The sequence below is a fragment of the Amphibalanus amphitrite genome, unplaced genomic scaffold (assembly GCF_019059575.1).
Source record: "Amphibalanus amphitrite isolate SeventyFive unplaced genomic scaffold, NRLGWU_Aamphi_draft 000183F_arrow, whole genome shotgun sequence".
Taxonomy (NCBI): Eukaryota; Metazoa; Arthropoda; class Thecostraca; order Balanomorpha; family Balanidae; genus Amphibalanus; species Amphibalanus amphitrite.
The window spans coordinates 833,995-858,929 of record NW_024881678.1 but is presented as its reverse complement, the minus strand read 5'-3'; the positions used below and the strand labels follow the sequence as shown (position 1 = coordinate 858,929).

The window sequence follows — 24,935 nt, the reverse complement described above, 5'->3', positions numbered from 1 at the left end:
AGAAGTCAAATTATAGATTTGCGACTCTCAGTTTCGTCACGATATATCAGACATATGAGACCGAACATAAAGGACCGATTGGTCAGGAACTAGTTGAAAGTGTACTTAGATGTTTTAGGACGACAGCAGGTGCTGTCCGGTTCATTTACAGTTGAGTTTCATGCTCACTGCTCAGCGACATCAGAAACGGTCCATATCCGGTAAACGACAAAACTTTATGACGTCACTGTGACGTCATCTTAATAGCTACAACCATTAACTTTTCTCAAACATTGCTTAGGTATTCATTTGAAGATATGCCAAGTTTCACGTTCGTAGCTCATTAGATTTTGGAGATATTCCACAAAACGTATAGGGTGGCAACTTAACCCTCGCCCTGGCAGGGCATTTTTCATAACACGACCTGGCAGGGGGGGTCAATGCGACCCCCCCCCCCTCGCGATTGGCTCCTATGGCAGGTCTAGAAACACCAAATTTGGTAGGTAGGTGGGCCCCCTGGAATTCTCACCCCTGTGCAAATTTGGTTGCTCTAGGTCAATATTTAGGGGGGTTTTGGGGGGGTATAAATGTAAAAATTTCGCTAAAAACAGGTCAAAAGTTTTTCGCTTATAACTTTTGATCTAATTAAGATAGAGAAAAAAATATAAGCACCAGTGAACTCAGCACGTCAAGGCGCGTCGAATGATATACTTTTTAGCTTGCTTGAGTGTACTTAAAGTTTTTCTTAAATTTTAGGCAAACTTAAATTAATAAATTAAGTTCAAGTTAACCAAATCGCATCATATCGCACATCATTCGATTCGGCAGATCACCAGGAACACAATGGTACCATTTTTTAAGCTCTAGCGTTATTATGTACCAAGTTATTGGCAAAAACGTCATTTGACCTCAGTTGACCTCATTTGACCTGACCCATGGATAAGTACACCAAACAAAGAAGCACCAAGTGACCCGCTGTTAAGTACCGTGGTTTCAAAGCACAAAAGTGATAGAACGAAGCGGATATCTCCAGTATTTTCCGAATTTAGTATTTTCCCATAGGCTTAACATTACGACGTAATTACCTCTAACTGACCTCAGGTCAGTGACCTCAAAAAAAGCCGGACTATGTGTTATACAACTCGGTGAACTTAGCACATCCTGAAAGTTTGAAGGAAATCAGTCGAAAACTGTGAGTTGGACAGGTGCAAAAAGAAAATTGAAATTTGACCATGACCTTGTACCGGTTTTTCTGACCTGGTGACCTGACCCAAGGTCACCTGGACCTAAAATTTTCAGGCCATATGTAAAAAGGTTGCCCCATAGGCTGTGCCAAATTTAGCGGCGCTGCGCGCCGCCGTTTTTACGCTATCTTCGAAAAACCTTAGGGGGGTCGCATCGACCCCCCCCCTGCCAGGGCGAGGGTTAATGCCCCCCCCCCAGCGGCTCGTGGGTTAATTTTAGCGTGAACCGTAAAGACACGCTATACCTACTTTGTGATTTAATGTATGGTAAGTTAAATCTTACATGGGTTTTAATAAGTTATAATTATAAATAGCTAATAATCATTAAATAGTTGTTTGTCATGCCAAATGGCTGTTTCAATATTTTCCCATAAAATTATAAGCGATACGAAGCTCACGTCACCAGCCTGACTTGATGAATGATGGCCCTTGTGTGAAACGTAACTTATGCTTTATTCTAGGTAGTGGACTAGGTAGTGGACATATGCTTAATTTTTAACGTAATTTTTGTAGTTTTGCCTGACACATTTGCAAGGCCCTATAACAACGGTGAACGATGAAAGGTCATTAACCTGTGATACAATGCGCCATTTGTGCCCTCCTTTCATAAGATGCCATGCATGCAAGTTTCGTAAATGTTTTCGAGGACTTTGGCTTCACCGATGGACTTTATATTTAAATCCATGCATGCTCGACGTCATGTTAATGCGAAAGTAATTAACGATTCATATAAAGGGCTGACTATGGTTGGCTCACAATCACGTGTAAAAGACACTCGCCCAAGGGTTTGGGGGTGGTTTGGGGTCGGCTACCGAAGTTCTTTGAAGTGAATGCCACGTGAGCTCTTATTTTTTCAAATTGACTGAGGTCATTCTTACAATCATTCGAAGCCGAGGATAAGTTAGTAAGCATGAGTATACGATAAAAATAAGATCGACTTTGCCTAGCTCGGCTCAGCTTGCTGGTTTCAGAGATTGTGAGCATGTCATAGGAGGATAACAAGTATATCCAACGCTCCATTCAGTATGTCATTCAAGAGGTTTCATGCAGCGAGGTCAAGTGTCTTTGTGCTGGTTGTGTTTTTAATTATTTTAGACAATCAGCCTGTTATAAGCCACCTCAATATACCTTCGAGCGACGCTGAAATCTTTGAAACACAAGCTAAGCAAGCTAAAAAGGCGAATGTAAGAGCAAAACGATTTGTACTCGACAACGCTGACGAAACAAACGACAACAGTGGAGACGACAATGATCAGCTCAATAGTGTTAACAAAATTGAAGAAGCATCCGATGACTACTTTGCTAGCAATATCAAGCCTGTGCAGACCACAACCGATAGCATAAACCCGCTGTTTTCAAGTACAAACACGCCAGGAGCAACAAAGAGCGGACTAGAAACAGATGGTGAGTGATTAAGCTTTACTTAAGTTCCTCTGAGCTATAACCTTGTAGTTTAAAAAATATCTTTTGCATGCGCGAGTTGCTCATGCTTTAATCATCGCTTATTATGGTAAAATGTGTTACCTGATGTACATGTGTTACCCTCGTTTCTGAACGAACTAAGCGGAACGAGGGATTTATAACGCATTTGAGTGTTTTCCCTCGGCCCATTTTCTAAAGGCCTGGCTACACTATGTGTTTTCTGCGTGCGTTTTTTTTGCGAGTTTGCGTGATTTGCGGAATATCGTTCTAGAAAGAAACGACATTACGTTTTTGTTATATGTTTTTCATATACACTTTTAATTAACATAAACGTTTTATTAACTTTTATATAAATATTAAAGAAGTTAAAAAAATGATAACCATTTTTCTAGAACGATATTACGCAAAACACGCAAACTCGCAAAAAAACGCACGCAGAAAACGCATGGTGTAGCCGGGCCTTAAGAATTAAGAATTAAATGTAACTATTAACCCGCGCCGTGCTGGGGGCGTTTTCACGCCCGGAGCTCATATTTTCAGCGAATGTTCAAAAACGGTGGCGCGTTTTTGGTACATTCTTGTTCATACATCTTTTCCGCTTAAATAATAAAATTTTCAGACCCCGGTTGTCAAGGTCAAGTCACCAGGTCACCTCAAGTGACATTACCTCAGAAAAAGTTCAAAGACTCGCTATCGATTTGAAACTTCCAGTGATTGATAAAGAGTAAGAGTAGGTATGTATAAAATATATATTTCGGAATTTCCATAGCTGAATCGGAAAAGTGCATCGGTGACCTCACCCCTCTGTGTGCCCCTGAAGTCATCTCAGGTCATGAAAGGTCACTAGCTTTTTATTATAACCTTTTCACTGTTTTTGTTTACATTTTGATAGAGACGTGTTAGTGCGATGAAAACACGTCGAATGTGTTCAGCTCGACAATACGGATCGATTGATATGCAGCATGACCCTTTCCAGTCAGGTCATGACCTTGATCTGAGTTCAGATTTTCAAAATGACCTTTCAAGGTGAACTTATAGCTCATAAGACGCGTCTCGACGAGAGAGACACAGTGCTGGCAAAATATATGTCATAGCTCTCTTGAGTCAAAAGTTGCTACCGAAAAACTTTTCGTAAAAACGGCTATTTTTAGAGTTTTTGCCCTCTGGAGGCTAAACATAAGGTCAAACCTGAGAATTATATTCAGAAAGGCTTGGAGCTATCGAATGCGCTTTTCGGCGGCGCTGTAGCTCTATTATTTTCAAGTTATGCATCGGGAATTTCGAAAATTGTTGAAATAATAAAAGTTGACCTTTGATGACCTCTGGTGACCTGACCTTTGACTTGAACTAAAAAATGACTGATGTATTTCCATAATTATTTTTGACTCTCTTACGAATGTCGCTTACCACGTGTCGCTACGGGGCCCAGGAGCCGTGTTAGACGGGGGGCGTGAAAACGCCCTCCTCCCCCTCCCCCCAGCACGACACGGAAAGCTCAGACCACCAGCACGGCGCGGGTTAACCCGCGCCCCGCTGGGGGGGGGGCAGAATCTGCCCCCCCCTCCCGTTTTTCGCCAATAACTTCTAAACGCGTTACGCCAGCGACGTCAAACTTTCAGTACCTTATCATACATCAATTTGACACGTTCCCTGAAAATTTGAGCAAAATCCGTCGGAAAATTTTTGAGAAATTGACGTTTTAGTGACGTCATGTTCGCCATTTTCGCCTAAAAAACGGCAAAATTTCAAACGCCGCTAACTTCTTCATTTTTAAAGGAATCAAGACGTAACAAAAAAAGTTATACGTGATTCTACTTTGTCTATCAAATGGCTATCTCGGTTTTTTGAAAATTTTGGATTTTGGCCAAAATTTGTCCAAAAAACTGACTTTTTTGGGAAAATATTTATAAAATCCAAAATTTTGAGTTTATCGAAAAAACCGGAATATATGTCAAAGAAGTGGTCTATGTGCACCTACATACCAATTTTGAGAAGAATCCGTTCAAAAATGTGGGAGTTATTCAAAATTTTATGACGTCACGACACACAAAAATTTGGAAAAATGATTTTTTTGGAAGTTCTAGACCTCGTACGGAAATAAAAATAGCACCATTCGATTCGCCGTGAAAAACTGCATCGGATAGACACCTTTTTAGGCCTTAACAACCAACTTCAAAATTTGACCTCACTTGACCTGACCTTGACCTGACCTCGACCTGAAATTCATCCAGAGGTGGTCCATATCACTTATTGAGTGTGCCTATTGAATTCCATGAGTAAAATGACCCATAAAACATGTGTCGCACATGCCCTTTTCAATATTTTGTTTTTGGTGACCTGACCTGACCTGACCTGACCTTGACCTTGACCTTTGAATGACATTGTGTGCAACGAATATTGTCTTGGTAGTCTAAGAACACGTTTTGGGCAATCAGTCTCAGTCCATTCTTCGGCAACTACGGTGCAAGGCCGATACTGTAGAAACTTGCATTTTGTACCCTTGACCTGACCTTGACCTGACCTCTGACCTACTTAAGCAAAAAAAATTGGGCTCTTAAGATCCGCCTTGTTGAGAGCTTTCGATTGCCGTTTTTCCCGTCTTTCTACGACCATCGGTTCGGAAGTTAGACAGGGGGGGCAGAATCTGCCCCCCCCCCCCCAGCAGGGCGCGTATGGCTGAATAGCCCAGCGGGGCGCGGGTTAAGTGTTTGTTGTGCTCTAAACTCACAAATTATGTTAACCCGCGCACCGACGGGGAACCGCGCCAGCTTACAGAGTGTCCGGAAATTATGTGCCCGTCCATCAGCTCGCCGCCATAATTAACCCTCGCCCGTATTGGTGTTTCGGCGGGGGGTCCCCCTTGCCGTATCGCCCCGGATCGAGCTAGAGCTTTGCGAAAAAACGAGCGTGTTGCCCGTCACGAGATGAAACCGATGATACCCAAGTTTAAGACCATTGGTTGACCTTCCAGGTTAGGTCAATGACCCAAAAGTCGGGAAAATCGGGACCTGTTAGAACGTCGTGAAGTGTGGCCGCTATAGGGCTTTTTTCGGGGTGCTGGTCATGAACATCATGTTAGTTTTGATCACAGATTATGTCTTCATGCATTTAGGCTAGGTCGGGTCAGGTCAGATCAGGTCATCCAGTAGGGGTCCTGCCGGGTATTCGTAGTAGGTGTCAACCGCCTCTGACAGCTTCGTAACATGTTACAAAGGCACCAAAACAACTTCGTAAATGTTCATATGGTTGCTAAATTCGAATTCAGCTCCAAAACTGGCCTAGAAACACGTAAAACTCGAAACGAGGTCATCAAAGGTCAATGACCTGACCTGACCTCCAGGTGACCTTGACACCCACCCTAATGCATGGGGGCAACTTCATATCACATGTTTGAACGCTTGAAACCACGAAAAGGCTGCAAAAGCGCGGCTAATGCGAGCCGACATACGCCGAATCGCGATTCCGGCCAAACATGGTCTCGAGAAGCAGGTCTCAGGTCAAAGGTCATTTGGGTCAGGGTCATGAAATTTTTGAGTAGGTGTAAAATTGATCAACTCGAGGGTACTGAAAGTTTCGTCGCCCCCGGGTCATGGTTTATTTACCGATTTATCCCCTGCCCTGTCCTACCCATTCCATCATTCGCATTGGCATTCCATAGATCAAGATGTCCAGAGTATCCGCACTGATGTCCAGCCACACCTTTCACAGGTTCCTCTAAAGTCCGTTCCTTTGGTGACCTTTGATGACGTCACATGACCTTACAGTTGCCCAAGAGCAAAAAGGCCTCAAGCTAGTCAAGGTTGATCGTATATGAAGTCATCCATGGTATATTAGGCCCCTCCGACGCGTTTTAGTGAAGAAAAAAATCAGGCAGTTGAGATTTCCCCTATTGACTTATAATGAGGAGGTCAAGAAATTGACCTGACCTTAGGTCATCGATATCAAAATTCGGAGATATAAAATTGTACCTACCAATGACCTCATTACATCCTGCAACTTTCAAAGGACTCCGTCATCTACTGTAGCTCTGACACGGTGACAAAGTTGCAAAAAAGTGATTTGAGTCGGGTCATTCCAAGTGACCTGGTGACTTGACCTTGAAAGGAAGAAGGTTCAAGCGTGCACATAATGTTTAAAATTGATGGATGCGCCGCGGTTTTTCCGCGATTATTGAAAAAACATCAGTGGGATGGATATCTCTCCTCCCCCGTCGGTGCGCGGGTTAAATCGAGGTCGTGATCTTACTGGAATGCAAATTTGAAGCTTCATGAACCTACCATTGTATTCACCTTATCCTTTTATCTTTTTTCTTTCAGCCAAAGATTGTTGTGCGTTTTTGCGGATGGGCCATTTCGACGACTTCGAACTGTGTTTGGGTGAGCGCTGCTTGTCACCGAGCACGTGTGATGGACCAGAGATTCTGGAAAGTAAGTGGATCTAGACTTCAGGAATTCAAATTATGGTAAGTGATGCGCTGCACTGTTTTATGTATGTACAAATGGCCACACCCGAAAACCAAGGATGAATCGATGAAGTCTTCGTTTTCATGAAGGTCACGATCACACGAAAAGCCTTTTTTCACTTGCAAGATGTGACCTAATAAACGAATTACGTTGCTTTAGATTTAAAACCTGCACTTTTATATGTTGATCAACCTAATGATTGATTTTTTTGCGAAGAACAATATTTTGGCATGACTCGTTTTCATAAGAAAGTTGTATTCGCTTTCGTTTTTCATTACATGGGTTTCTAGCAGTGTTCGCCATGGGCCGGGCCAGCCCAGTGGGCCATGGGCTGAGCTGGGCTACGGGCTGGGCTGGGCCCTCAAATATGAAGGTTCGATGGGCTGTGGATGGGCTGGGCCAAGAACTGTTAAGTGGAGTCAGAGGTTCGCAACTGAGACAAAAATTATAACTACATTGCTTATTACAGTGCAAGACTCAAAAACGAGTTAATAAAGCACGCATGCAATGTGCATTGTGCATGCTGCTCTCAAAAGCTTGTTTCTTTGCTACCTTTGGATACCTTTGATGTGTCAATAATGTTTAATCCATTCATATTTGACGGGCTGGGCCGGGCTGGGCTTTGACACTTTTATCATGAATGTGCTCGGGCTGGGCCGGGCTGTGAACCCATGGGCCTGGGCTGGGCTGGACTGGGATTTTGCGGCCCGTGGCGAACACTGGTTTCTAGGACTCCTCGTAAGACCTTTTAGTTTAAAAGACGATGCTATTAGGAGATAACTATTGCACTGCGTGTGAACTAAAGCCCAAGTAAGCACTGCGCTTAGGCACGAAGTTTTACGTCCCTATCTTTTCATGCATTTTCACACGTGATACCAACCGACGTATGACGGGCCCAAACTGAATGAAATGGCAGCTGACCAAATGTGTGCCTGTTCTCGCCACGTTATTTGCTTAATTATGGAAAATCAAAATTTTGGACTCAAATAACCCTTGCATCCCAGAGATGTTAAATGAGACTGATAAGGAACAGCGAGTGGTATCTGACAAGTTTTCCTTTCCCACAGATTGTTTCTTCAGTGGAAAGTATTATCCTGTCAATTCTACCATGCATGTAGACGAAGCAAAATGCTTTGTCGTAAAGTGCGTCAAGAACAACGGAAAAGAACCGCCTTCAGCGCATATCAACGACTTTGGGACCAACTGTGAGCATGAAATTACTGCCCTCTCCGAGCTCAGCGCATTGTTTGATGCAAATGTGTCTAATCTAGTCTGGTTTGTAAGTGACTAAGGTCCCGACAATGCTTTTTTGCCCTCTACGTAAATATTTGCAAATGATAAGATGGTGTAAGCGTCACGAGTAGAAAAGGATGGGGAAGTTTTCCATTTCTGTAGATCTGAGTGGGAGTCTTAGCTATTCTAGAAAAACAAACCCTTACGGACGCAAGAAATCGATAGGCAGGCATCGCGAGTGCCCCGATGATGATTTACGCTTGATAAACAGAAGAGTCTCATTCGGTGCGAAACTAAGCGTCCCTTTGTCCGGTCATTTTTAATTATGGTATTATATCAAGGATAAGAATGTGTGCAACGAAGCGATTCCTACTTCGGCCAGAAGTACAGGCAAAATGTTAGTGCTCCGGAGCCAGCCGTTTCGCTGGTGCGAAGCGTCTATCTCAGCAACACACTGAGTAATTCGAACTAGACCAATATATGAAGCAAAACACGACGAATGCACGATGTAGAGTCTCATATACGACGAGGGTCCCGGGATGGTTTGCTGCGATATTACACGACGTGCTGATGTGTCAGCCCAATCGACCAGGGCCACGGACGTTGGTTATTGGGATGTGGTACGCAACCGTGCCCAGCCTGCCCGATACTCGTGTCATATACGATCCGTCGGAGCATGAAACAAGCTGCCAGGTCATGTCAGGAGCATTTCTCTTTTCAGTGAAGGTTAAATGGTGACTGATAGTTGCCCACACTGCGCAAATGGCAGTTAAAAAAAATATATAGCGGGCGACATAACAGGTTTGAGGTATATCATAACTGATTTTGTTCTAGTCAGATGCATCTAAACAAATTTAAGTTTTCCCACTAAAACACTGCCACGAAGGATAAATAATTTAGATCAGTCAACGTCAAAATCAATGGTAGGTTAACCCGCGCCCCACTGGGGGGCTATTTATAGCCCCCCTCCCGTTTTTCTGCAATAACTTCCAAACTGCTTGACGTATCGACGCCAAACTTTCAGTAGCTTAGGCTGCATCACTTTGACACCTTGTGTCAAAATTTGAACTTCGTAACTACTATAGGTCGGCCGGAAATGACGTCAGAGTGACGTCATGTTCGGCCGATTTCGACGCAAAACATTGAACCACGGCAATCGCTCCCAAGAGCTCAGTTTTTAAGCTAGATCCAATTTCTTTGCATGAGAGAACTCAGAATAGACTGCACTATCAAACTGCCATCTCGGATTTTCGAAATTTTGAAAATTTAATATAATAATATCCAAAATTTATATTTTTACTTTTTTTTAAGTTTTTGACTTTTCGAAAAAACCGGAATATATGTGATAGAACGCATTATTATGACTAACTCTAGCAAGTTTTAGCTAAATATCTTCAAAAATGGCCAAGTTTTACGCATTATTGCAAAAAATTCACAATTATTAATTTTTCAAATCAATTTTTCAGCACGTATTTGACATCGTACGCCAATATAAATAGCACCATCGTGTTCCTGAGCTCAAACTGCATCCAATAGACACCTTTTTTTGTTGAGAAATTTTAACTTCAAAATTTGACCTTTTTTGACCTGAAAGTGATCTGACCTAAGCTAAATTCGACTCAAAATGACCTCGGATGACATAGGCGACATCAAATTCGAACTCTCTGGCCTAAATGGACCATAAAACATGTGTCACGTGACCGACGCATGATATAATATTTTCGTGACCTGTGATGACCTGACCTTGACCTGAAAATCAAAGTACAAGTTTGGTACCCTCAGGGTAACTAGAACATCTGTTCCCGAGTGTGTGATCCAAAAATGAGCCTGATCTGACTTAAGACGGCGGCCAGAGCCCAAAACGTGAACAAGCCAAAATGCTAATAATTTTTACTTTGACCTGACCTGTGACGTCATCGGTGACCTCGAGGTCAATGAAATTAGTTTTCGCTCGACAGTTTTTCTGGGGCTATCAGACGCCGTTTGAATTTTGACGATCGGCCCAGTAGTTTCGGAGTTAGGAGGGGGGGGCTATGAATAGCCCCCCCAGTAGGGCGTGTTATACGCAGACCCCAGTGGGGCGCGGGTTAACAAAAGATATTGCATGCATTTCAGGTTGTGTCCGGGATGGCCAACTGTATCAAGATGGAGCACAGTCAGGGCATCAGACGTGCCAAAAGGGAAATTGGTCAGAGGAAGTCACTGCTCCAACAACTACGGCGTGGACCACAGTCTCCGTCACCCCAGAAAACGCGACACTACCGACAGAGACAGCGACTTCCGCAGCAACGCTGGAAATTGGAACCAGTCCCTCTTTATTTACTAATGCGACCAGCGAACAGCCAGAAATGCAGCTACATACAACAATGGCTACCAATGTTTCAGAGCAAGAGGCTTCTACGTCTGCCAGACCTGGGGAGGAAATGGAGACAACTGAAACAACGCAACGTATCACAGAAAGGCAAACAACATTTTCGAGGGTCGAAGAAACGCCCCCACCAACTGCAGTGCCAACTTCTGAAATTTTGCCTTCGACGCTGGCTGTAGCGAATCTGACCCATATGGACGAAGAAGGCCTAAACACTTCTGCGGCGGCAACCAGACCGTCTTACAATGCCACACAGCCAACGCCTGAAACAGCGTCAGCATCAACACCCTTTCAGATATTCAGAAGACGATCAGAAATAGTATCGGAAAACGCGACAAAGGATCCTGACCAGCGCAATGACACATTTCGTGTAACAAGCGAGATAAAACATACCACCGAAATGTCTACTTCCACCGGTCAAACAGATGAGGTCACAGAACCTCTTGGAACGCAGTCGCCCATTGACAGTAGTTTTTTATTAGATAACGGCACAGCTTTTCAACCTTTCAACGAAACTCATGAGTCAATGAAAAACGTTGGTAATATGTCTTCAATGGAAAGCCCTACGAGTGTTCCTAGTAATGTCACATATTCAACGACAGAAATTACTTCAATCGAAGAAACAAGTCGAACAACTATTGCAGGGGAAGCTGAGCGTTTTGAAACAACACTACCTTCAAGCACTTCAAGAACTGCGATAAAAACAGCTTCACCTTCGTTAACAGTTACTCATAGTATTGAAGAAAACACAACAGAGATGATTACTTCTAATGCAACTTCAACTACTCGTGCTATTGAAGAGTCACATGTGACAGGAACGCACGAAACAAACGTCACATCAGATGCACCAACATCATCCCGTAACCACACTTCTGCAGACATCACTGATCTGCACACAGCTGCATGGCTGACAAAACCCCAGACGACAAAAGAACCGGTAGATTTCACAACTGAAGTGACTGCAGACAGAAGTCATGCAACAACAAGCCCAACACACGCGGAGTCTGAAAAACCAACTGTCGCTGATATGGGTTCCGCGGCACCCGTCAGTTCTGCGACTCAGCCCGCCAAAGGGACAGATGCCTCCAACATTTCTGCTGCTGTTACTCACACTTCAATTGGCGTTACTGAGAGCACCACCAGCACTTTGGTCGGTGAAAGTCTCATATTAGCAACGAGCACTGCAACACCTGATCTACAGTATGCTAAAGAGGACCAAAATGGCTCCACACAAACCACCAAAGGGCTATATTTTATCATATCATCATCCACAGCATATGACACTCATACAGACACAACAGACACTACCCATACAGCCACAACATACACTGCACAAGCAGCCACAGAACACACTACACCTCCAGCCACAACAGACACTACACATGTACCCACAAAAGACACTACTCATGAAACAACAACAGGCACTAAACATGCACTCACAACAGACACTACACATGCAGTCACAAAAGATACCGCAAGTGCAGCTACAACAGAAACTACACATGCAGCCACAACTGACATAACACATGTACCCACAGCAGACACTACACATGCAGCCACAACAGACACTACCCATGAAGCAACGACAGACACTATACATATAGCAACAACACACACTACACATGCCGCAACAGCAGACACTACACATGCAGCCACAACTGACACTACGCATCCGGGAACTACACATGCTGCCACAAAAGACACTTCTGAAACAGCTGCAATAGACACTACACATGCAGTCACAACTGACACTACGCATACAGTCATAACTGACGCTACCCATGCAGGAACAACGGGCACTACCAATGCGACTGCAACATACACAACACATGCAGCAACAACAGACACTAAACATGTAGCTACAACTAACGGTGCTTATCCAGGTACTACACATGCAGCTACAACTGACACTACGAATCTAGATACTTCACATGCAGCTACAACTGACACTTCTTACCCAGATACTACGCATGCATCCATAACTGACACCACGCATCCAGATTCTACACACGCAGCCACAACAGACACTACGCATTCATACTCTACACATGCAGACACTACTAACGCAGCCACAACAGACACTACACATGCAGCCAGGGCAGACACTACTCATGCAGCAACAACATACATTACCAATGCAACTGAAACAGACGCTATATATACAGCCACAACTGACATTACGCATGTAACCACAACAGATACTACACATGTAGCAACAACAGACACTACCAATGCAAATACAACGGGCACTACACATGCAGCCACAATAGACACTACACATGCAGCCACAACTCACATTACACATGCAGCCACAACAGACACTGTCCATGCAGCAACAACAGACACTACTAATGCAACTGCAACAGACACCACACATGCAGCAGCAACAGACGCTACACATGCAGTCACGACAGACACTACACATTCACCCACAACTGACACTACTTATCCAGACACTATGCATGCAGCCACAACTGACACTACGAGTGTAGACACTACACTTGCAGCTACAACGGACACTACTTACCCAGATACTACGCATTCAGCCACAACTGACACCACGCATCCAGAAACTACGCATGCAGCTACAACTGACATAACGCGTTCAGACGCTACACACGCAGCCACAACAGACACTACCCAGGCAGCAACAACAGACACAACCCATACAGTCACAACAGACACTACACATGCAGCCACAACAGGCACTACACATGCATCCACAACAGGCACTACCCATGAAGCAACAAAAGAAACGACACATGCAGCTATAGCAGACACCACACATGCAGCTGCAACAGACTCTACACATGCAGCGACAGCCACAACCGACACTAAGCATCCAGACACTACACATGCGGCTGCAACAGACACTACACATGTAGCTGCAACAGGCACTACACATGCAGCTACAACTGACACTTCTTATACAAACACTACTCATATAGCTACAACAGACACTACACATGCAGCAGCGACATGCACTACAAATGCAACCGAAACAGATATTTCGCATGCAGCCACAACTGACATTACGCATGCAGCCACAACAGATACTACACATGTTGAAACAGCCGACACTACACATGTAGCAGCAACAGACACTATTAATGCAACTGCAACAGACACTACATATTCACCCACAACTGACACTACTTTTCCAGACACTATGCATGCAGCCACAACTGACACTACGGGTGTAGCCACTACACTTGCAGCTACAACGGACACTACTTACCCAGATACTACGCATTCAGCCACAACTGACACCACGCATTCAGAAACTACGCATGCAGCTTCAACTGACATAACGCGATCAGACACTTCACATGCAGCCACAACAAACACTACCCAGGCAGCAACAACAGACACTACCCATACAGTCACGACAGACACTACACATGCAGCCACAACAGGCACTACCCATGAAGCAACAACAGACGCTACCCATGCAGCAACAACAAACACCGCCCATACAGTCACAACAGACACTACGCATGCAGCCACAACAGACACTACACATGCAGCCACAACAGGCACTACCCATGAAGCAACAAAAGAAACTACACATGCATATATAGCAGACACCACGCATACAACTTATCCAGACACTACACATGCAGTCACAACTGACACTACGCATATAGACAGTAAACATGCAGCTACAACTGACACTTCTTATCCAGACACTACACATGCAGCCACAACAGACACTACACATGCAGCAACAGCTGACACTACCAATGCAACTGAAACAGACGCAACACATGTAGCTACAAGTGACGTTGCACATGTAGCCACAACAGATACTACACATCTGGCAACAATCGACACTACACATGCTGCCACAACAGACACTATGCATGCAGCTACAACAGACACTGGGTATGCAGCCGCAACAGACACTACACCGGCAGTCACAACGGACACTGAGCATTCAGACACTACACATGCAGCCACAACTGATACAACTTATCCAGACACTACACATGCAGTCACAACTGACACTGAGCATCCAGACACTACACATGCAGCTGCAACAGACACTACACATGTAGCTGCAACAGGCACTACACGTGCAGCTACAACTGACACTTCTTATACAAACACTACACATGCAGCTACAACAAACACTACACATGCAGCAGCAACATACACTACAAATGCAACCGAAACAGACATTTCGCATGCAGCCACAACTGACATTACGCATGCAGCCACAACAGATACTACACATGTTGGAACAACCGACACTACACATGTAGCAACTGTGGTATCGCGAATTGTCCCCCTCCGCCCGGGAGCTGGCGACGCCACTGGCGGCGCCGGCACGCAGACGCGGCGGCTCGAGAGAGTCGGTCTGGCGCGCGTGTCGGGTGCGGTCGTGAGCCGTGTGCGCGGTGTGCGGTGGTCGTCGCGTCGCGGTCAGCACAGACTAGTGTTCGTGTATGAGCCCAGATTGCCTCAGCAATAAACTTGTCTCCACGAGCCAGCCTGTGTGAGGCAGTGCGGAGTGGAGACGTAACACCTGGCGACGAGGAATTCGAACTCGTTGCGGAGGCCGTGGTTGGGCCGTGGGCGACTCCGAACGCTGTGCTGTGCAGTTGTGGACCGCGTGTAGACTGCGACGGAGCCGCGGAGACTGGTAAGCGGCAGTAAACTGCGTGTCCTGCGACTGACGGGGGCGTGGGCTTGTGTTGAGTCCCCCCTGTGTTCAGCGCTGTCCGAGTTTTTGGGCCTCGGCGGCCATTTTCGGACGGGTGCGCTGGTCGAGTGCGCAGGCGCGTGGTCACGTGTCTCGGTGACGTCGCGGTCACGTGACTCCCCCGGAGTGGAAAGCGCGGGAAACGCAGCGGCGGTGCCAGGGACGGGCGGCAGGGAGCCCGAGTCAGCTGTGTGCTGACTGCTGAGTGACCTTGGCCGGCGCCAGCTGACGGTTCAGTCGCGCGGCGGCGGCCGCGGCGTGAGGAGGCTCGAGGGGACCGCGAGTGGACGTCAACGGCGGACGGGATGGCGGCGGCTGGACTGAGTCTGCCGGCGGTGGCGCCGTACCAGCCGGGGACGGATTTTCCTCGATGGCTCAACAGCGTGGAGCTGTACATGGCGGCCCTGGACGTCACTGGGGACGAGAGGAAGACGGCGATTCTGTTGCACCTGCTCGGACCCGAAGTGCAGGAGGTGTACGGCACGCTCCCGGAGCCGACAAATGGAGTGACCGGCTGCTATGCGACGTGTGTAGCTAAACTCCGAAGCTACCTGGCGCCGCAGCGCAACGTCATCGCTGATCGACTCGCGTTTCAGCGGTTGCGCATGGTGGAAGGCGAGCTGTTTGACGCGTTCCTGTCCCGTCTGCGCCTCGCGGCAGCTCGGTGCCAGTTTCCGCCCGAGCAGGCCAGCGCGGCCCTGCGGGACCAGGCCATCGCGGGCTGCACGCCTCGCCTGCAAGAGCGAGTGCTGCAGCGGGCCGTGGAGGCGCAGGAGCCGCTCAGCCTCCAAGACGTCGTCAACATAGTCCACAATGTGGAGCGGACCGACCGCCTGCTCCGTGAGGTGCGGCAGGACGGCCAGCTGGCCGTACCTCAGGAGGAGCAGCAGGTGCAGGCGCTCGGACAACCCAGCCGAGGGGAACAGCGCTGTTTCCAGTGTGGCGAGCTGGGCCACTGGAGGGACCACTGTCCCAGCGCGCAGTCGCAGCAGGCCGGCGCACGGCCCCGGCAGGCTGGTGCGCGGCCACGGCGGGCCGGCGCGCCGCGCTGCTACCGGTGTGGAGAGCGCGGACACCTGCAACGGGACTGCAGCAAACGACGGGCTGTCAAGTTGATCCAGGACAGCGACCAGGCCGACTGGCAGGTCTGCGCCGTGCATCTGGAGGCAGGAGCGGCGCAGAAGAGCGGATTCTTCCGACAGCCCGGCTCAGCAAACGGCGGTCGGCTGGACAGCCGACGCGGCGGACCGCGCCGGAGGGGCGGAACGCGCCGGTGCTTCAGGTGCGGCGACTCAGGGCACTTGAAGCGTGACTGCCCCGGATGCGGTCAGGTGACGTCTGTGGACGCCGTGACGTCCGTGGCGCAGCGGAGGACACAGCGTCAGGACCGGCTGCCACTGGTCACGGTGACAGTCAACGGCCGGCCAACAGAGATGATGGCAGACACCGGGTCGCCAGTCTCGATCGTGGCGGACGGCAGCATCCCGGGGCTGAAGCTGCGACCATCAACGGTGCAGCTGCGCTCGTTTACGGGCCAGACGGTGCCGGTCCGCGGCGAGGCGACCGTAGAGGCGGAGTTCGGCGGCCAGCGGAGGCGGCTGAATGTCGTAGTCAGCGACCGACTCGGACACCAACCGCTGATAGGACGGGACTGGTTGCGCGACATGCGCCTCGACTGGCGGTCGCTGCTTCAGGGCAGCGAGGACCGTGAAGTGAGCGGCGCCGACGGAGTCAGAGGGCGCCGTGACACTAAAGGAGCCGGTGGGCGTCGGGATGTTGATGCTGCAGGAGCCGGCGGGCGCCAGGACGCCGATGGAGCCGGCGGACGCCGGGATGCCGATGGAGCCGGTGGGCGCCGGGGCGCCGGCGGAGGGAGCGGACACGGGTACGTCGGCGGAGGCGGCGGTGCCGGGCGGCCCGTCGGAGACGCTCGTGCCAGAAGTTTCGGTGGCGGAGACGGGATCGGCAGTGTCAGAGCGGCGACCGTCGGTGACGTCCGACGAGCAGGGTTCAGCGACGAGTACACCGGCGGCGGCGCCGAACGGCCCGTTGGCGATGATCGCGCTGATGGCCGCGGTGACGGCGGCCGCGCCGGCAGTGCCAGTGACCTCATCGGAGGGTGCACCAGTGGCGTTGACCTCAGTGGAGGTCGTGTCGGTGCCGGTGACAGCGGAGGTGACCTCAGTGGTGCACTCGGTGACGGCGGCGGCGGCGACGTCAGCCACGCCGATAACCTCGGTGACGGTCAGGCCGGTGACCCCAGCGGGGGCGACGGTCAGGCGAGTGACCTGGGAGGAGCCGGCTGCGCCGGTGGCCTCAGTGGTGCCCTGGGTGACCGCGGTGGCGGCGGCGCTAGCGACGCCGGTGACCCCGGCGGCGGCGGCGGCTGCGCCGGTGAGCTCAGTGCAGTGGGGCCTTTTGAACGTGAGCGCGGCGTGCACACTGGGCGCTCCGCAGTGCCGTTCCGCCCGGCGTCGGAGGCGCCCGAGGCGGCTTATCGGCGTCTGATCGCCGATATTTGAAATGTGATTGGATCTGTGATTGTGATTGTGATTGTGATTGAAAGGTGATTGTTTCACGTAAAGGGGTGAGGTAACCCTGAAGGCGCGCGCCTAAACAAATGATGCTTTTGTGCTCATGCCATTGTTTCGTGCGCCTGGGAATATGTTCGTTTAAAGGGCGGCAGGGTGTGGTATCGCGAATTGTCCCCCTCCGCCCGGGAGCTGGCGACGCCACTGGCGGCGCCGGCACGCAGACGCGGCGGCTCGAGAGAGTCGGTCTGGCGCGCGTGTCGGGTGCGGTCGTGAGCCGTGTGCGCGGTGTGCGGTGGTCGTCGCGTCGCGGTCAGCACAGACTAGTGTTCGTGTATGAGCCCAGATTGCCTCAGCAATAAACTTGTCTCCACGAGCCAGCCTGTGTGAGGCAGTGCGGAGTGGAGACGTAACAGCAACAACAAACAATATTAATGCAACTACAACAGACACTACACATGCAGCCACAACTGACACTACGCATCCAGACACTATACATTCAGCTACAACAGACACTTCTTATCTAGGCACTACACATGCAGCCGCAACAGACACTACACATGCAGCCACAACAGGTACTGCACATGAAGTTACAACAGGCACTACACATGTAGCCGCAACAGACACTACACATGCAGCAATAACAAGCATTACACACGCAGCCACAACAGACACTATGCATGTAGTAACAACAGACACTACACATGCAGCTATAGCAGACACTACTCATGCAGTCACAACAGACACTACACATGCTTCCACAACAGGCATTGCCCATGCAGCAACAACAGAGACTACCAATACAATCACAACAGACACTACGCATGCAGCAACAACAGACACTACGCATGCAGCAACAACAGACACTGCCCATACAGTCACAACAGACACTACACATGCATCCACAGCAGATACTCCGCATGAAGCAGCAACGGTCACTACACATGTAGCAACAACAGACACTAAACATGCAGCAACACCAGACACTACACATGCTGCCACAACAGACACTACACATGCAGCCAAAACAGATACTACACATGCAGCCACAACAGACACTACACATGCACCCACAACAGACAGTACATACGCACATACAACAGACATTATCCATTCAGCAACAACAGACACTACCTATACAGTCACAACAGACAGTACGCATGCAGCATCAACAGGCACTACCCATAAAATCACAACAAACACTACACATGTAGCCACAACAGACACTACACAGGCATCCACAACAGACACTACCCATGAAGCAGCAACAGACACTACACATGCAGCCACAACATTCTTTACACATGTAGCTACAACAGACACTACCTATGCAGACACAACAGACATTTCACATGCAGCCATAACAGACACCACACACGCGCCCACAGCAGATACTTCATATGCAGCAGCGAAACACACTATACAGGCAGGCACAACAGACACTACTCATGCAGCGAAAACAGACACTACACATGTACCCACAACATACACTACAGATGCACCCACAACAGGCACTACACATGCAGCCACAACAGATCCTACCCATGAAGCAACAACAGCCACTACACCCGTAGCTACAACAGACAATACACGTGCTGCCACAACAGACACTACACATAGAGCCACAACAGACATTACACATGCAGCCACAACAGACATTACACATGCAGCCACAACAGACGCTACACACGCACCTACAACAGACATAACCCATTCAGCAACAACAGACACTACCCACACAGTCACAACAGACACTACACATGTAGACACAATAGACATTTCACATGCAGCCACAACACACACCACACAAGCACCCACAGCAGACACTACATATACAGCAACGAAAAACACTACACAGGCAGTCACAACAGACACTACTCATGAAGCAAAAACAGACACCACACATACACCCACAACAGCCACTACAAATGCACCCACAACAGACACCACACATGCACCCACAACAGGCACTTCTCATGCAGCAACAACAAAAGCTTCACATGCACCCACAACAGACACTTCACATACAGCAACGACAGACACTACACAAGCAGCTACAAAAGACATTACTCATGCAGCAACGACAGACACCACCCATACACCCACAACAGACACCACCCACGCAGTCACAACAGACACTACACATGCAGCAACAACAGATACTACGCATCCAGACACTACGCTTGCAGCCACAACAGACACTACACATGCAGCAACAATAGACACTACACATTCACAAGAGATCACCTCAGGAAGTATCTCGCTGGTGAGCACGACCTCCGGGACGACAGAATCGTTCTACACCGTCTCACCTATGAGCTCTACGTCAGAACGGACAACAACTCCGCCGGATGAGTTCAGTGAGTCGCTTACATTGCTAATCACGTTTAACGGTTATGTCGTTTTTCATGGTCATTTAATTATTTGACATCCATATACATAAGTATAAGTAGTTAGTAGCCTTTTCATAAAGAGATAAACCCATCATTCCCAGTCATTCTTTGGATCTATCCATTCTTTATCGACTTCATCCTCTCGTTTACTCTATAACTGTCTTCCCGCTTTCCTCTTCCGTCCATTTTCATAACGTTTTGTCTTACTTCTGGGTTTCCTTCTTATCGTTCTACTCTTGGTTCACTTCTCCCCACCCTATGGAATGCGCCTTTCGCTCACCCGTGGCGTGTATGATCGTATCAAGATTTAATAATGGCGTGTTCTTCCACGGTGAAAGCAGCTGTCAATTGCTTTTTATTGCTAATTGTTATTAGTTTTCTTCGGACGGCTGGTGAACTGACAGAGAGCTGCGGACCTTTTCAGCCTGCAGGTGGGACAATATGACTGCGAGCAGCAGTGGAATCATGCTGCGGGACCCGTCACGCTGTCTGCACGTAGAGTGCTGGCACACCATGTACGGCGCCTTCATCGACGTCACAATCGTCCATGAAGCAAGGGGATGTGAGTATTTGCCTGACGCAGGATCCGTCCCCGACAATACATCCGAACCTACTTTCTGTTGCAGAAATTCCGTCAGATATTTTGTTATTAGTTCATAACATAGTTGATTCGACAAATGAAACTTCTTTGTGTAATATTGCAATCCATCACGGTGCTGCAGTGCCCACTGCCCAACCTTCAAAGTGTTTTCGTTTGTTATAGGTTGCGAGCTACAAAATAACGAAATGGTGCCAACTGGATACGTCACAAGCACAAAAGGAGGCAGAAAGAAGCGCTGTATCTTCGGCAAATGGCACACTCAATATCTCGATGCTGCAAAAGGTGGGTACCTCATCTTCCTAAAGGAAAACAATAAACACTTATAACCAATGACCATGCAATATGCATTCATTGTGAACTTTTTTCCAGGCTGCTGCTTTATCTCGTGACCCGGTACGTCACTCTCAGTCCATGTCCCACCCATGTCGTGAGTCTAATAACTCATTACGAAAAGATCCCATCTGGATGTGAGCCGCCACTATTACGTTACTTCTGCTTCTCAGGCATGAATGCGAGCCAGGCGTTATCATTCAAGAACAAGACATACCACTTCTTCCCGAGGATGACTCCGATCGATGAGGCCTTGGAAATATGCGAGAAGATCAACGGCACACTGGCGGTGCCGGACAGCCGCGAGCAGGAGCTCGAGCTGGGGGAGCTGGGAGCCGAGGGCTTTGGTGAGGACGCGCCACATTAGCGTTACACGTGCTGCTAATGCCTGCGTAACATTTTAAATAAAGTATGACACTATGACAAAGCATTTTAAATACTCAAATGCCATTCTGGATTGTATGCCACGAGTGACCAGTAATCATAATTAGTTTTCGTGAATTGTTGTAGAACGATATCTACGCGTACTTTTCTCATTGCGACTTATCCTTCGTCTCTATGCACCACTATTCGCAAGCAATTTTAATTTATGTATTCACACCGTTTGATTTGAATATAAATCATAATTAAAATAGATGGTCAAGTTCGCTTCATTTCCAACTTGATGCAAATTTATGTCTAATGCCTTGTAATATTTTTGTGACCTTTACAGGTGGACAAGCAACGTTTTACGTTAACCAGGACAAGATTCAACAGCATGTTCTGAACCTAGATGACCAAGGGGGTCAACATAACTACATCGTATACCGTAAGGAACTGAACTTCTCAGTGCGTCAATGCATCAGTAATGGCTGCTTTAAACTTGGCAGCAACATTTTCCTCAGAACATGATAGAGGTTTTATAAATGTCAATCATATCGTAGATATGAAGCGGGCGATATGCAACATATCATTGTGCTTTCGGGACTTCTCCATTGAATGACAGCATGATGTTTCCTTTCAGCACACGATACAAGGAAAATGATGCAAATAAATTTGAACAAGCCAGAAAGTGACTACGCTATCCGATCATCTGATGAGGACATAGAACGACTAAGTGTGCCAATATGCGAGGATGGCGGTGCAGACGAAACTATTCCAGAATACTTTACCAATCTGGTGAGCATCGGAACTCTCAGCGAACAAGGCTTACCCAAGGAGGCTGCCTACTGGGCCATGCGTCATGACAAGGACGCCAAAACGCTGGCCAGAATGCAGGAATGGCGTCTGCCACCGGTGCCGCGTAAATTCCAAGAAGGACATACCAACATCGGCAAGGAACTTAGTCGCTGGGGGCCAGGGGTGTCGATTTTTCAAAATGGTTGGGGGTGCTCAACCCCTGCACCGGGTGACAGATTGCAGCTTTGCCATGCGGCACAACCGTACAAAGCGTGGTTGGTTATCCCCATAAGGTACTGATAATGCCGGGATTTCTATATACTAACATTTCCCAAGGGCAGAACGTTCTTCTTGAAAATCATTCTGCTCGTCCTAGTACTTGGCTACCTGATTACATAAACATCTTTCCGAAAAAAAATTGCCGGAAGCATGGCAGCAGCCCCGACACCTCTGTAATAAGGTGACAGAAACCAATGACGGTGATTAGCACCGGTGCAGCAGCCGCTGCGGTCCGCAGGGGCGGACATTGCGCGGAGGCAACGGTGGCTACGAGGCTCTGGCGGTAATTAGACGATCCCAATATCGATGAAAAATGACAGGTGATCGCATTTGGATATTTACGGGTTTACGATTTTCCCCAGTGGCGTAGCCAGGTGGGCCGTGAGGCACGTGCCCCCCCCCCCCCATCAGGTTCGGGCCTCAGGGTCTCCTCGGGTTATTCGGGCCTGAGGGGCCCTGAGGCGCCAATTGGCCGCTAAGGGTCAATGCTGGCCATATTTGGACATAGAAGGGATCCACGGGGCTCGTAAAAACCCCTCATGGGCCCAGTGGCGGATCCCGGGGGGGGGGTGCAAAATGGGCATTTGCCCCCCCCCCCCCAAACGGCATGATTTTAACATTACGCCTATGGACGATGCATGGAAAGAATCGATAAATTTTTATGGTTTGTCCCCCCCAAACCTCTGAGCTGGATCCGCCTCTGCATGGGCCCACAAGTACCAACACTAAGATCTCCACAAGGGCCCCAAGCCAGTCTCTGAGGGCCACTTGGCGGCCTCTGAGGGCCCCTTACCGGCTTCGGAGGGCCACATGTCGGACTATGGGGGTCTTAACCGGCCTATTCTCAGCCAGCAAATTTAGTCCTGGCCGTAGCTGGTCTTACTCTGGCTAGCTCCGGCATTTGCTCCGGCTAAAGTACGGGCAAGGTCTGGGGCTCTACTGTAGCTGACACACGATACCGGAGCTCGCCCGCATCACAGCCGGACTTATGCCGCATCAGCCGTGCCGTACCTCCACCGTACTTCAGCCACAGTAAGCCAGAGCAGCTATGAGGCAGCCGAACTGGTCGTAAGGGAGCCGGACTTGAGCCATGGCAGGGAGTCTGACTTGAGCCAGACTTGGCGGTTCGGAACCATAACAACCCGGGAGCGCTACGGCATATACTGGCTAGCCGGAATAGAGCCGTATCGACCCAAACCCCGGATCTGACGGCGATACCCTCGTCAGTTACCAGCGACCCTGACGGTCCCACACAGGTGACTCGGAGGGTCACAGCGGCGTCTGAGAGCACCATGTCCGGTCTCTGAGAACCCCACAAGGCTCCTGAAGGTACCGGTGACCTCCTGATATCTTCTTGTCGGCCTATGAAGGGTCCGTTCCGTAACAGCAGTTCTGAGGGCCACACGCGCGCCTGTGATGGCCCTAAACCAGTGTCTCTGAGAGCCCCCACAACGGCGCCTGTGAGGGCCATCACCGGCAACTGTGGAGCACCTACACCGGCGCCTCCGAGGGCCATACATTGCCATATCTGAGGGCCCCGCACTAGTGCCTCTTAAGGCCCTATATCGGCGGCTCTGAGGGCCCAACACCGTCGCTTCTGAAGGCCCCACAAGCAGGGATGCGGAGCCGGAGCCGGAGCTGGAGCCGGAGCCGCCGGAGCCGGTATATTTTGCCCGGAGCCGGAGCCGGAGCCGGAGCCGTGAAACAACACAGCCCGGAGCCGGAGCCGGAGCCGTCAAAAAAGGGGCGTCTCCGGCTCCGAGGAAAAAAAAAATATTGACCTTACTCGGTTTGACAGTACAAAGCAGTAAAACATGTGGTATTCCAAATATCCTTGTTATGCAAATACAGAAACAACGTGTGCCAATCCAATCGCCTTTTTTCTTCCACCCGTAGGTATTTAATTGATCGCATAGGGAATGTACTGAGTAGGAGCCGGAGCCGGAGCCAGAGCCGCCGGAGCCGGACCATTTTACTCGGAGCCGGAGCCGGAGCCGGAGCCGTATTGACATTTCACCCGGAGCCGGAGCCGATTTTTTCTCCGGAGCCGGAGCCGGAGCCGTCTGAAATTTCCACGGCTCCGCATCCCTGCCCACAAGTGCACATATGACGGCCACCCACCGGAGACATTTGAAGGCCCCGCACCGGCGACTCTGAGGGCCCTATCGGCGTCTGAGTCCGTGCCGGTCTCTAAAGACGACCCCACAGGGTTTCTGAAGGTACCACCGG

At 48.9% G+C, this 24,935-nt stretch overlaps 2 protein-coding genes across 4 annotated transcripts; both read left to right on the top strand.

Moving 5' to 3' along the window:
* The first annotated feature begins 1,875 nt into the window (after positions 1–1,875).
* LOC122384169 (mucin-4-like) lies at positions 1,876–15,197 on the top strand. Of its 3 annotated transcripts, XM_043371246.1 has the most exons (6): positions 2,120–2,627; positions 6,962–7,072; positions 8,176–8,313; positions 10,457–12,083; positions 12,132–14,666; positions 14,706–15,197. In XM_043371246.1, exons 1-6 carry the CDS (start codon positions 2,249–2,251, stop codon positions 15,181–15,183), a joined length of 5,268 nt encoding a protein of 1,755 aa, XP_043227181.1. In that variant the 5' UTR covers positions 2,120–2,248; the 3' UTR covers positions 15,184–15,197. The 3 variants fall into 3 exon arrangements, with proteins under 3 accessions (XP_043227180.1, XP_043227182.1, XP_043227181.1); XM_043371245.1 differs by having other exon boundaries at positions 1,876–2,627; positions 12,132–15,197; XM_043371247.1 differs by having other exon boundaries at positions 2,106–2,627; positions 6,962–7,107; positions 12,132–15,197.
* Positions 15,198–18,386: 3,189 nt separating this feature from the next.
* On the top strand, positions 18,387–22,845 carry LOC122384179 (mucin-5AC-like). The gene is made up of 6 exons (XM_043371259.1): positions 18,387–20,305; positions 20,763–20,900; positions 21,102–21,221; positions 21,443–21,616; positions 21,982–22,077; positions 22,273–22,845. The coding sequence occupies exons 1-6, from the start codon at positions 18,622–18,624 to the stop codon at positions 22,725–22,727; spliced, it is 2,667 nt and encodes an 888-aa protein (XP_043227194.1). The 5' UTR covers positions 18,387–18,621; the 3' UTR covers positions 22,728–22,845.
* The last annotated feature ends 2,090 nt before the right edge of the window (positions 22,846–24,935 follow it).

Excerpts from the sequence above, each read along its gene's own strand:
- LOC122384169 (XM_043371245.1), top strand. The coding sequence starts at position 2,249 with ATGTCATTCAAGAGGTTTCATGCAGCGAGGTCAAGTGTCTTTGTGCTG. Across the intron at positions 2,628-6,961 it reads GAGCGGACTAGAAACAGATG|CCAAAGATTGTTGTGCGTTT; the intron begins GTGAGTGATTAA and ends TTTTTCTTTCAG. Across the intron at positions 8,314-10,456 it reads CAACGACTTTGGGACCAACT|GTTGTGTCCGGGATGGCCAA; the intron begins GTGAGCATGAAA and ends CATGCATTTCAG.
- LOC122384179 (XM_043371259.1), top strand. The coding sequence starts at position 18,622 with ATGCATGTAGTAACAACAGACACTACACATGCAGCTATAGCAGACACT. Across the intron at positions 20,306-20,762 it reads AACTCCGCCGGATGAGTTCA|CCTGCAGGTGGGACAATATG; the intron begins GTGAGTCGCTTA and ends GGACCTTTTCAG. Across the intron at positions 21,617-21,981 it reads GCTGGGAGCCGAGGGCTTTG|GTGGACAAGCAACGTTTTAC; the intron begins GTGAGGACGCGC and ends TGACCTTTACAG.